We start from the raw sequence: 14137 nt of genomic DNA, 5'->3' as shown, positions 1-14137 counted from the left end.
AAGCTGAAAAGTGGAAAGACCTTATATAACTGGTTCTATTAACAGAACAAATTATATACACCAAAATATATACACCAAATCATTTAACAACTGTTAAGGATTTTTTTTTATCAAAGTTCAATAAACAAATGGAAGATCATGGCTCTATCAATTCGCTTATTGTTCACGTGCTGATCCGGTAAAGTTCAGCAACAAACTCGAATGTTTAAAATAAGATTTGACGTTGCGCACGATGTTGGTACCAACTCATTTTTTTCTATAGATTATCATAAAAATAAGTATACGTAGAATAGTCAGTTCGATATAAAATATAGCAGTTTCTGTTTTAATTCATTACAAATGACTTGAAGTTAAAAAAAAATAGGAACCGAAATTTAAAATACTAAAATCATAACACTTATTTATCCCATTTTTACGTAAAAACAAAGGGGTGGTTAGGTTTCTTTCATAAGTTGTATTTTTTCTCCGATCATTGTAAACCTTCACAAGAGTATTGATATTGTTACAGTTATTTGTGTGTTTAAGCAAAATCAATATCACTGAAACCGTAAACCGGAAAATGTCATGTTTCCTAAAACGGTCTGAAAAATGTCCAAGCATTTGCAAGGTAAGAATATACAGGGTTTGCGCATTTATACCGTGAAATTGGAAAAGCTGAGAGGAAAATATTAATGAAATTTTAAAAGTTTATTTACTTTTATGGGGAAGTCAATCTAAAATAGTGCGTTTTCTGAAGAAAACTACTTACCATTTTGCTCTTTTAGAATGAAATTCAAAACAGTGTGGCTGTGGCCATTGATTGACACATTAATTTCATCCATTGACTGGGACAATTTACATGAACGTTTGTCTGTAACGACCACTGTTCACGACGTACCTACGATAAACATTTAAACTGTGGGGTCACCAAAGGTTTCTTAACGCCTTTAATTATAAAATAATTCAAAAAATTAATCAGGAATAACATTTATGTTTTGATTTATATAATTGATATAAATCAAAACATCGTGTTATTTCTGATTAGTTTTTCGAATTACTTTATTAAGGTGTTGAGAACCTTTGGTGACCCCATAGTTTAAGTGTCTTTAAAAAGTACATAGTGAGCAGTGGTCGTTACATACAAACGTTCACCTAAATTGTCCCAGTCAATGGATGAATTTAATGTGTCAATCAATGGCCACAGCCACACTGTTTTGAATTTCATTCTATATGTTAGCCGGAAAAAACATACGGTGACCCTATCTTTTCTTTGATATTGTCAAAGCAATTTCATAAAGCTATATTCTCGTATTGTATTTTACAATTTTATCATTCAATCATATGATGATGGTTTTTCCTGAATAATCCATACAACATGTGTCATTTTGTCACAGCCTGTTGCTTGAGAAAATGCTTGGTGACCTATCATTTTTATAATATTTTTGAAGGTATCACAGTTACCAGTATACTACGTTTTGGCAAAGTATGAACACATTATATCATTATATGCCTGTCTATGACGGGACGTGTTATGGTATACCGTTGTCCGTCGTACCGTCCGTCGCCCACACTTCGGACAATTACTGAAAAACGCTTCGACCTAACTTTTATGAAACTTTGTTGAATTGTTAATATCTATTGACGTAAGCTCCTTTTCGATTGTTATAGATTTCGATTTTTCGTTTCCATGTTATGAAGTTTTATCCTTAAAAAAAGGGGAATTTTCCAGTTTTCGGACAATAACTCAAAAATGCTTCCATCAACTTTAATGAAACTTTGTTGAATTGCTTATATCTATTGACGTATGCTCCCTTTCGATTTTTATAAGTTTCAGATTTTACGTTTCCGTGTTTTGAATTTTTATGCTTAAAAAATGGGATATTTTCCAGTTTTCGGACAATCACTCATAAACGTGAAACTTTTGATGAAATGTTTATATCTGTTGACTTAAGCTACCGTTCAAATTTTATAAATTTCAGATTTTACGTTTTTCAATTATGAATTTTCATACTTAAAAAAGGGGGATTTTTCCAGTTTTTGGACAATAACTCAAAAACACTTTCACCAACTTTTATGAAACTTTGGTGAATTGTTTATATCTATTGATGTAAGATCCCTTTTGATTTGTAGACATTTCAGATTTTACATTTTTGGTGTTATGCAGTCTTATTCTTAAAATAAACGAGGCTTTTTTCCAGTATGGATAATAAATCAAAAATGTTTTCAGCAGTTTATGATGAAACTATGGTGACTTGTTTATATCTAACTTTTTTGTTTTTTTTATATAATTTCTTTTTGTTGTGGATTTTTTCTTGAAAAAAAATGTCGGAAACGGCCAAGGAAATTTATTCGTTGAAGAATCGTAGAAAACAGCCTAACTAATGTACAAAAAAATCATTTAAAGCATAAAGACAAGCTAAAAGGACACCGGGCGTATCATGCGCTTATAGGGCGCAGCTCTTTATTTTTAATCTTTACTCCCATGCCACCTCAAGCATTTAAAATATAGGTACAGTATGTATGTGACTCACGAGTGTTTCTAAACGAAGTTGGGCATTCAGGTGGTATCCATACCCGTAGCCAGGGGGGGGGGGGGGGGTGAAAACAAATAAGCACTGTTAAAGTCAATGTTCTGTTCGAATTGTGACTGTTAAAGTCGAGTTTGTGAGTCCAAAGAACCCCCCCCCCCCCTGGAAATTCCTGGCTACGGGCCTGGTATCACTACCTTAATTAAATTTTTAAATTTTGTAATTGAAAGAATTGGCAATTTCTTTAAAAAAATAATTCAGAACATAGTATGTTTTGAATATTTTTCATACATGTATATATAAATAAATTATTAACTAAGCAACTCTATCACGCTAGCGGGATCCACGAACACATATCTATAGAGAGTCGTATGAGAACCACTAGTTTGCTATCCAGTCTGTAGTTTAAAGATTGACTTATAACTTGGGAAGCTGAGCAAAGGTTGGGTCAGTTTTTTTTTAAATTCATTATACGCCATTTTTGTAGGTTTTTTTTTTTTTTTTCCAAATAAAAAGAGCTTTTACTTTATTTGTTATAGAAACGAAACAGAAATTAAAATTATGCGTATTCAGGTGTTTGAATAGTCAAATAGATATACAAGTTTTCATATCCAACACATATTTTAGATGAAAGATAACGCATTGCAGCTCTGGTTTTGTAATTAATTCTTTAATGCTTCTTTTTTAACATATTTATATAACTTATCTATTTCATTTGGGAATATTATTTTAGTGAAATGAACACACGATAAATCAGACTTGTCGAAGTATTTTATAAAATGGCAGTTTCAAGTTGGATCAAATTTATTTAGCTGTAACAAGCAGGTAAACACATTTACTTAAAGAAAAACAAAAGTAACACAAAGATAGATGCTGTTTGTTCACATCAAATCGTAGAAGCGTTTAACACTTGGGAATTACCACTTCAAAAGATTCTACGCAAAAATGCATGCTTGTCAATATTTCTGTATTATTTTTCTTATTTTAAGATTAGCCAAACTTTAGATTTGATTAGCATAAGGTTAAAAATATAGCAAAATTGATGAAAGTAAAAAAAGATAAATGAAAGAGGATAAAATTAACTGCAAGTTAGGAGCAATTGTTGAATTTTAAAGATCACAAAAAAGTCATGTTTGAGACATTTTTCGTGATTATTTTCCGGTGTAAAGTTTTAAATTTCCTTATTGTGTTCTTTGCTTTTCGTACAAACACACAAACACATGTCGATTATAATTGTATTTATTATCAGGCTATTTATTAATTGTAAATCGTGTGAATTAGCTTAATAACTGTGAGTACTGTTAGATCAGTCCTTTGACATTTTGCTATTTTGTTATTTAATTTTTGTGTGTATGCTTCATGCCGATAATTTGAATCAAGATTTTTCAAACGAGGTTTTACAGTTTGTGTCTATACTTTATATTGTGCTGTTTACACTATACTATCCTAGATAAGTAAAGGATTGGGCGCTTTCAAACATGTTTAGCCTTGCCATATTCTCTATGTGCCTGTTCCAAGTCAGAAGCCTAGCTGTAATTTAGTGATTGAAGTTGTGTTTTTCGGTGTTGTTTTTTTTTATCATGGCCAAGCCGTTGGTTTCCTCGTTTCAATTGTTTTACATAATTATTTTTATATCGGGGTCGAATGCTTACTATATAGTACTATTGGGTTTGTTCATTTTTGGAGGTCGGACGGTGACCTATATAGATTAACTTTGTTACGATATGTCTCCACTGGAGACAATTTAATTTTGAAACTTAAAACGCGAAGCTGGCCAAGCTTTGTTTTATTGAATATTTAAATTTAACCGTCGAGAGTGCAGAAATATCGTTATACACGAGATAAAGTGGTGGAATCTCTTTCTCTAAAAAGTTTAGACGATATCTAAACAAAGTTTATCCTTTCTTTTCAAATATTTGGAGAAAGTCGTGTTAATTTGTATGTGCCGTCATATGAACACAATTGAAAACTCTCTAACGCATTGAACTACGGTTTCTCTCATGATACAAAGAAAAAGTAATGGTAAACGGATTTCAAAATAAGATAACTACAGTTATTGAAAGTGCAGTAGAACCAGTAATCTGCGTTTGTTCCGACAACTAGTATCTCTGAAAAACGTAACAGTAAAGGTATTAATTCAATAGTTTGTTTTACATATTGAATATGAATATACGAAAACAAATCTTTACACCTCAGTCTCTTTGCACGTGTGGTCTGTATTTCTACGCGAAAACAACATACCGTTCAAAAACAAGTCCCTATAGAACTGGTTTTCTCATTATTTAGAGATGTGAGAAAACTCTATAACCATAACCGAAAAATATGATGGAAAAACCATCCCAAACGTAATTAATTTCTGTTTGAATATCGCTCCCAAACAGTTTTTGTTGAAGGATAGGATATAAATACAACACATTCTCGATGGGACATTTTAGTAATTAGTAACTAGTCTGTTGTCCTACTTCCGAATGGCATTAAGCAATTAGACTGATGTTTGTGTGGAATAAACGAGAAAACAAAATTGTAACAAAACTTGCCGAAATTATATATATTGGTAAAGCTTAAGGGGTATTTATTGTAATTAAATGGAAGAGAAAGTGTGTTTGTTGTACAATAATTGATCATGACCCCCCCCCCCCCCCACCCCCCGAAAAAGATCCATAATAGTAAACAAAAAAAACTTCATAGGCAATTTTATAAGATGACAAACATTAATCAATCGTCTAAGTCGTTTGAGTTTTAAAAATGCATCTATTTCCTAAATACTTTTCATATATGAAATCTTCAGTTTAGTTTTTATGACGATAGTCATATATGTACGACAAGAAGGTGGTGACCGTGTGATTGCCAATGAGACAACTATTAACAAGATACAGTATGACACAGAATTTAACAACTATATATGCCACCGTACAGCCTTAAACAATATGAGTCATCAATCTTTAATCTTGACCCTTTTTCTAATTTCTTTAAATATCTTTCCCTTTTTGTCAGTTCACCTTCACTTTCCCCCCTCTTCTGTGCCCTTTCTCCCTTAATGTCGACACACTTTCCTTTTTATAGGCAAAATGTTACTAATAATACAGTTGAATCAGAACGGACATTATAAAACACTTAGTTTGTCAAATGAATTTCAAACTTGTTACCTGTTGTTTATAAAACAAGTTGTAGCCTGATAATAGCAGACATTATCATATTGATTAACAACTGAATTCGCTACTATTATCTTTTTTAGACAGCAGTGATCCATATAAACTAGATTTATCTGTAAAGCCGAGAAAAGAGCGAACAGCATTTACTAAACACCAAATACGAGAATTAGAAAAAGAATTTGCAGTACATAATTATCTGACGAGACTAAGACGGTATGAGATAGCAGTTGCTTTGGATCTCACAGAAAGACAAGTAAGTACAAACTTTATACTGTTATAACAGGGGTTTTCGTCGTTCCTGTTATATTTAGAATTCGGGGGGAAAGTCACTGGATACTGATGAAACAAAACTAAGTTTAGCTTTACGATGGTTTATATACAACTTCTTCAATAGTGCAATACATTAATTACAATAAAAGTTCAACGGTAAATATTCCGAAAAGACAAAACAAATGGTAATTCCAATGAATGTTCTATACTAATGAATGTCACTGTAAATGCACGGCGTCCGTACAGCTTGACCGCTGGTATCCAACTGACCATTCGCATAGAAACGATATAAAATGTATTACATAATCTTACTTAATCAAACTACATGTAATAATGAAATTTGTCACGTAATGCTATAAACGAATAATACAATTAAAAACATATATACGATAACAAGAAATAGACAATGTTAGGATTAAAATGGATTAACTTTTTAACGTGTAGGCTAACAATTTTGAGAACAATAGTCGCTTGCTTTTTCATAAAGTTTGAAGTGTTACAAAATAAAATAAAAAGGGAAATATCGCTGTCACACTGTTATCAATTTCTATCCACATATAAAAAAATCTTTAGTACTTTATCAGGTGGACCTTTGTCAATGCAATTAAGAGTATCTACTTTTTTTAGTTATTTTATCTCCTCTAATAGGCTATTTGCCAATTCCCGTAATTGACCCTGTTATTAAAGATCCCTTTTTTAGTTATCTTCATTATGAGGGACATTGATTTTCATTTACAATGAAGAGCTAGCAGAAAGAGCAAATTTACCTGTGCGTAATGTGACTAATCTTTAAGGTTTTCAAATCTTTTAATTACATCAATTTGTTTGTTATGCTAAATACTTTTGGCATCAGAAATTATTTTTCATGAAAAATTAATTAAACCGCAGCTACATCACTTTGAATTTATCATGCTTTGCATTGGCAAAAACCGATTTTGTCCGGTATGGAACCAGCCTACGATTGACAATACTAATCTTTTATTCGTACACAATACAACTTATATATATATAGAATACAAATATTACAAATATTCAATTACGTCAGTGAAATATATTTATATTTAAACAATTAGTCAAATAATCATATAAGTAAGTATACCCATATAACAGTACAGCAGAGTATGATAAAATATAACACATATTAAGCATTTGTAATAATGAAATTAATTACGTGCCTTCTCGGCTAGAAATAAAAACTTCACTAAATTGTTAAGAACCTTTACATTATGAACAGATAGCAGTTGTATGAGTTTAAAATTCGAAGGTTTACTCCAATAATATGGCTTGATAAATGTCTTTCGAAGTTCATTATACTTTTCACATACTAAAATAAAATGATATTCTTCTTCAACTACTTGTTTATAACACATATTACAAAGTCTCAGATGTCTCTCAATATTATAAAATCGACCAGTTTCTATATTCAAACAGTGAGCAGATATGCGGTATTTACAAATAAATGGTTTATAAATATAATTTACAGCATGATCTAAATAAAATTGTAACATGTTGGGGTCGAATACATACGCATACAACATACATTTTGGCGAATCTTCAAAGAATGAGTTCATTTCACTATGAAAGCTACCCTTTGCTCTATCTTTGAATTCAATTAAAAACAAATCCACATGTTTTACACCCTGATATAACCATACATCCTGGAACCCATACATGTATTATATGTCTCTAATTCGACAGGCCCAGTTATATTTGTCGTTTGGTGTTTTATTACATCTCTCGGGCATTTCTTCATAACATGCAGCATTTTAAAATACAGTTATCAGTTAGTACACAATAACTTAAACCAATATTTTAACATTCGACAATATCTTTCTATAAACATAGGGTTTCGTCCCAACTAACAATAGATCATATAATTAACAGGAGATGCTTTCACCTTTAATATACGTTTTAAGAACTTCAGTTGCACTTGTTCGATATCATCATATTTTTGATTTCCCCAAACTTCACAACTATAATTCAAAATACTTGCTACATACGTGTCAAACAATGACAGCATAGTTTCAAAATTAAAACAGTCATCCTGAAATTTACTATCTAACTAAATAATGCGTTACGACCTTGGTTTGCTAATGATTTCTGGGTATATGTAAAATATCCATTATATCTAAATAAAATACCAAGATATACAAATTCATCACAGATATCTATTGAAGTGGAAGTAATATATCTCATGGTTGAATACCAACAAATAATGTTTCCTGCATCTAAAATTTAATTACAAAAATAAGCATTATAAAGTAGACCATAGATAGAATGACAGAAAAATAAAGATGAGATCTTGCTACCTCTGATAACACTGCCAAATTTGAGGCTTTTTTTTTTTATTTACACCAAGAATATACTTAATAAGATAGCATTACCCGTGTTAGATACCTCAAGACTCGTAATCACACCGTGATGCAACAGTATCTGATCCGTATCGGACTTCTTAAACTCCATTTCCAGGACCATCTATAAAGGCGTAAAGAGTGACAGCTAAGCATTAGATTTTTAACCGGATTTTTGTGACAAAAATGTCGGTTATTGATTTGGGCTATCGGGCGGGCGGCAATCAAATGTTGTCCGTGCATTAACTCATGAACCGTTCAACCAAAGATTTTAAAATTTTAATATGTTGTTACTGACAACTAAATGAAGGTCAAGTTCAATAATGGCGATTTTGACTTTTACCGTTCAGGAGTTATGGTTCTTGAAAGATTGAAAAATGGAGTTTCCAGTCGTGTCCGTGCATTTACGCATGAACTGTTCTACCTAAGATTCCCAAATTTTAATATGTTGTTACTGATGACAAAATGGAAGTCAAGTTCAAGAATGGCGATTTTGACTTATACCGTTCAGGAGTTATGGTTCTTGAAAGATTGAAAAATGGTGTTTCCAGTCGTGTCCGTGCATTTACGCATGAACTGTTTTACCAAACTTCCCAAATTTTAATATGTTGTTACTGATGACAAAATAGAGGTCAAGTTCAATAATGACGATTTTGACTTTTACCGTTCAGGAGTTATGGTTCTTGAAATATTGAAAAATGGTGTTTCCAGTCGTGTCCGTGCATTTTCTCATGAACCATTCAACCAAAGCTTTTGAAATTGTTATATGTTGTTACTGATGGCAAATTAGAGGTCAAGTTCAATAATGACGATTTTGACTCTTACCGTTCAGGAGTTATGGTTCTTGAAAGATTGTGAAATGGCGTTTCCATTCACGTTGTTGCATTTACTCATGAACTATTCAATCTAAGCTTTTCAAATTTTAAAAGATGTTGATACTGGTGGAGGTCAAATTTGATATTGACGATTTTCACTTTCATCAGTAATGGGTCTTGTGATATTGCCAGGACACAAATAAATATTAATAAATCCGGTTTGCTGTCGTTGTGACAGCCTCTTGTTTAAAAGGTTCAAAAAGGTTGTAACTTAATTGAACATAAATCAAGTCGATAATAATATGTTCGGACCTCCTGCGTTTCAGTCAGTATAGCCGATGTTGAACTGTCCAATCTGGAGGGCTGAGTTGTTGTCATATTTGAGGTGGTTTTTGTGTCACGGGTAACTTCACTTTCTAGCCGTCGTATGGACCGAGTCAACTCCATTATTTTAAATGATGTTTTATATATCTCTATTGTAAGACAAATGTTTTTGTTCTTCGTACACTGTACTGACGATGTCAGACCTCATTATCATAAGATAGGCTGGGGCATTGATCCGAATACACTTTTCCTGATCGGCCTTGATATCAATGAGGGGTAGTTTATCAAACGTACAGCTTCCAATATTTTGCTATGCTAGCCTATTTTACATATGATTTGTGAATGATAATCCCAATTGAATAAAACTGTTTTATATGTTTATTTCATGATATGTCACGACTGTATACAATTATATCTGGCGTCCATCACGTGCAGCGGGCTGTCGGCAAATTTGAATTTGTCTTTGAGTTATTTTTTTCTCTACAACTGTAGAGTCATATTTGGTGTTGTTGTTGTGCTGCAAATATCAGAAAATGGAGCCATTTGTGTGTCTGTCGTTTATAGTTTAGAGCATAGTATGCTTTTGCGATGAGTAACTATAAAGACAAAAAGAAAAAATCCCAAATTCAAATGAAAACAAGTAACTTAAAAGATGTAAATAAGGATTGACGAATGAGCGTTATGTCTGGGCAACCATCATTTAGTTATACTAGAATTATATAGGTATAATTCCTTTTGTCAACTTTCATGAAATGTTACTTGTTTATAAGGTGAAACCGCCTTCTGATTGGTTAATAATGTTTTGTCTATCAACTCATAGACATAATTTTGTCATGTGACCGTGACGGCAACAAACATTTTTTTTGCGATTTACACTGGATTAAAATGAATTTAGAATTAAATTATAAGGAATGAATGTAATATATTTCCGTCTTTTCGAAATAAAATAAAAAAATATGGTGCTACGCGGTTTATTCGGAGTGCACCACATTTTTTTTTATGTTATTTCTTTATAGACAGAAAAAAATATTACATGCATTCGTTAATCCTTTGAGCGCCGAGACGTTGTTTTCTCTAATTTTTGTGCTATTTTCACATTTCCTGACTGGTGTGAGAAAAATATTTCTCCTCACTAGTGAAAAATCTGTTCTCGGCAAATGATTAGTCGAAATTTGATTATGACGTCAAAATGTTTTGTTTTCTTCTCAATTTTCCTATTGTGACGTCATGATAAAAGGCGACCTTGCCTGATGACGTCGCATATAAAGAACACAAGTTTCTGAAAACCTTTGAAAAAGAATGATTAAAGTCATCAGAGAAATAAATTCCGACACTATAACTCGTGTATTATGATATTTCTCCACTCTCGGCAAGCCTCGCGCTTTAAATAATAAAATTTAACTGTCTCTAGTGGAGAAATATCGTAATACACTTGTTGCAGTGTAGGAATCTATATTTTTCACATGGTTACGTTGCCATACATATTTCAATGACGTTACTAAAATGATACGTAACGTACGTAACGTCAAAACATTAGCTACAAGCACATGCACGCTATCCTCGTCAATCGATTAATTGGACATCTCATACATTCGGAAATTTCCGATATCTCCGGCGACCTTTGAATTAACTTGAGTACTCGTAGCGAATGCGTATGTTCAGTGATTTTTGTTAAATTTTCGGGCTAGAATTCGAAGTTAATTTAATTTAATTTTTATTCTTTTCTAGAATACTATTAAAAAAAAACGACAATATGGAAATAAATGAAGATTCTTAAAGCATGATAAATATTATTAATACTGAAGATCGATATATTGAAGAAAATATAGCTCAATTACTGTAACGTGTTTTGACATTTTTATTTCACGTGCAGCCGTGAAAAAGGTTCTTTATTCACCATGTTTTGTGAAATCGATAAAAAGGTCACCGTGCAAGCAATTTTAATTGTTCGTTCATCGTGAAATGGCAATTTTATTTCGCGTTCTTCCGTGCAGTTAAACCCCCTCTCTTTGCGCCCCTCTATAAAGCATCATCATATTTAAGATTTGATATCATCAAATGATTGAAAAAAACCGAGCAGAGTTCATACTTGGCGCGGATATGGTTTTTTCTATAGCACCATCGATGAAGAGTTCGACTTAACACTTTGCAGATCTTTGCATATCAGTCAATTTATTGAGTAATAAATAGTTCAGCGGCAAATATTTCATGAATATACAACAATAACTTTTTTTTTCTGAAAATGTATTATCTGAAATAAGTTTGCTTTAACATTACAATTGTGTGACTTATCCTTCATTTTAATTTGCCGATTTGGTTTTGAGGAATGTACATGTAGTAGTGAACATTTAGCATCCATTTCGCTTCTTTTTTATATAGCCTATATAAACTGTTTTTTTTTGGTATTCAAGTCAATTAATATTTTACATGTCAACGGCATGCGAATTTTCATAATTTCACCAAATCTTTATTTTATGTATTAATATCTGTGGTTGACCTTTTTATGGAGTGAGCCGATCTTTTACAGATACTATTTCCAAAAAGTGTTATGAACTTAAGTTCAGTAAAGAACACAATTATAGGTACAAAATACAAAAATGTGTCAAATACAAACGTCATAGTAAAAAATTGTAAACAACACGTTTAAAAAATTTCTAGCGTCCGAAGCGTAAGTTACCGAAACCGTTGAAGAGCTATATGTTAAAAATGCCTAAAATTAATAGCCAAATTTATCTAAAGTCGACTTTGCCTAACATAATGACCTTAGAATAGATTGTATACAAAGTATTCTTTACACAATTGCAATGTCATGTAATGGATAATTTTCTTTAATCCTTTAAGTTATTAAAAGTTTTCTTATTTTTGTATGTAGGTTAAAGTCTGGTTTCAGAATAGACGGATGAAATGGAAAAGGGTGAAAGGCACAAAACTAGTGAAAGATAAAGTTGACGGACAATTGAAACCAATAATGGCTCCAAATATTACATCCACAAACGCTAATTCTGAGATCGAAGATTCACATAGAACGACTTTATGTGATTTGTCGGCATGACACAAGTTTCATAAGCTTAGATTTTTATACAGTGGGCATGACGTTAATTGATGTAACCTATGTATCATAATGTGAAAAAGGCAGGCGAATGTATGTGTCGTATAGCATCAAGTTGAAGCACAAATATTGGTTTAAATACAAAAATGCGTTGAATATGGGCCTACAAATGTACAAAGAAGGACAACATCCAATGATCTGAAAATTATACTGAAAACATCTTATCTGTTATTTGTAGAAAGGAAGACGCTGTATCAAGGTTACATATGAAAAATATATAACGTTGCAGAAAAAATGATTTGTTTGAATTGTGTTGTAATGTTTAAAATCGTGTTATTAAAAAAATGTATTATTTCATGAATCACTTTAAATAGACTTTATGCATATATATGAATATATAAACCGTCTAGATATTAGTCAACGATTTTTCGTACGAGGGCGCTGGATCGTAACGATTAACGATACATGTACACACTAAAAAATTTCATAAACGCCTAAAAAGTGTACAAAAAAAAGAAGAAAAAAGACGCAGGTTAGGTAATTTTACAACAGAGACTAAATGAACGTGGCTGCACCCTTCGATTTAAACTGGTATAATTCTAGAATTTTAGAATTGATAAAGGTGAAGGAATAGCAACAGAGACTGAGTAGCAATATACTAGTAACCCAAATGAAAATCAGTGCGCGAATTATAACTACACCTTTTTATTGATCCCATTTGGTGCTTAAGTTTATCCCTAGATCAAGCAGTGTTGTGGTCTATGATCTAAACGGTCAGTCGATTAAGATCAGCTCTGTTTGTGGCCAAGGGATCTCAAATGTCGACTAAGATGAAGGTCTGACCTGTATTCATAGTCGTAGTAGCTACGATGGCCATTCATACGTTTATGAAATGGCGACTCGCCTACATACTGTTGTCCACATTTACACTAGGAGATACACAGCATTTGTAGTCTTACAATTAACGTTGCATAATATGGTATATTCCATACCAGTGGAGTGACTGTTAAAAGCCTGGGTATTCAGTATTTGCTTGCAAGCCGGGCATCGTTCGTTTTCGCATCCCTAGCAAGAGCACACAGACGAAGAGCCTGATTTAGATGATAAATCAGCTCTCACCAGCAAGTCTTTAAGGCTTTTGGGCTTACGGAAAGCCAGTACAGGTGGATCTGAAAAAGAGACTGCGTACATATGCTATCTATGATGAGTTTATTTATATATAATTATGTGCACAATAAACTTCTAACACCAATAAGAAATTCATTCAATTCACCTACCAATACGGAACATATAATCGTGCATAAAGCGGTCTAATAATGTGGTTTTACATTCACAGATCTCTGATATTGTGTTAACTATAAATAGCTTGCTTTAAAAATTGGTGTGATCAGGTTTTCCAACTTTTTGATATTTTCGTATACAGGTAAAGAATTTCTGTAGTGGTTATCCCATGAGGACGCGGTGTGTCAGTGTTATAGGTACCAATCTTGTATTACAACGAGGGAAACAAAATAGTCCATTTTTTTTCAGAATTTTTTGTCTGGACTCAATTTTTTCTGTTTGATTATATGGGGACGAAGTCCCCTATTACAGTAGAAAATTCAATAAAAAAAAAAATAAATAAAAAATCGGGAAAATTTCCCGAATTTTTCATTGTACTAATGAACTC

At 32.3% G+C, this 14137-nt stretch overlaps 1 protein-coding gene across 1 annotated transcript in view; it reads left to right on the top strand.

Annotated features, from left to right (window-relative positions):
* LOC139510163 (homeobox protein MOX-2-like) overlaps positions 1-12825 on the top strand; it is a 30915-nt gene extending 18090 nt beyond the window's left edge. Inside the window, exons 2-3 of the mRNA XM_071296520.1 lie at positions 5743-5912; positions 12292-12825. Of these exons, the coding sequence (XP_071152621.1) occupies positions 5743-5912; positions 12292-12471 (350 nt within the window). The 3' untranslated portion in view covers positions 12472-12825. The remainder of the gene's footprint in view (positions 1-5742; positions 5913-12291) is intronic.
* The last annotated feature ends 1312 nt before the right edge of the window (positions 12826-14137 follow it).

Source organism: Mytilus edulis, chromosome 2, assembly GCF_963676685.1.
Source record: "Mytilus edulis chromosome 2, xbMytEdul2.2, whole genome shotgun sequence".
Classification (NCBI taxonomy): domain Eukaryota; kingdom Metazoa; phylum Mollusca; class Bivalvia; order Mytilida; family Mytilidae; genus Mytilus; species Mytilus edulis.
The sequence above is the reverse complement of the archived record's forward strand: the minus strand, read 5'-3'. Positions and strand labels throughout refer to the sequence as shown.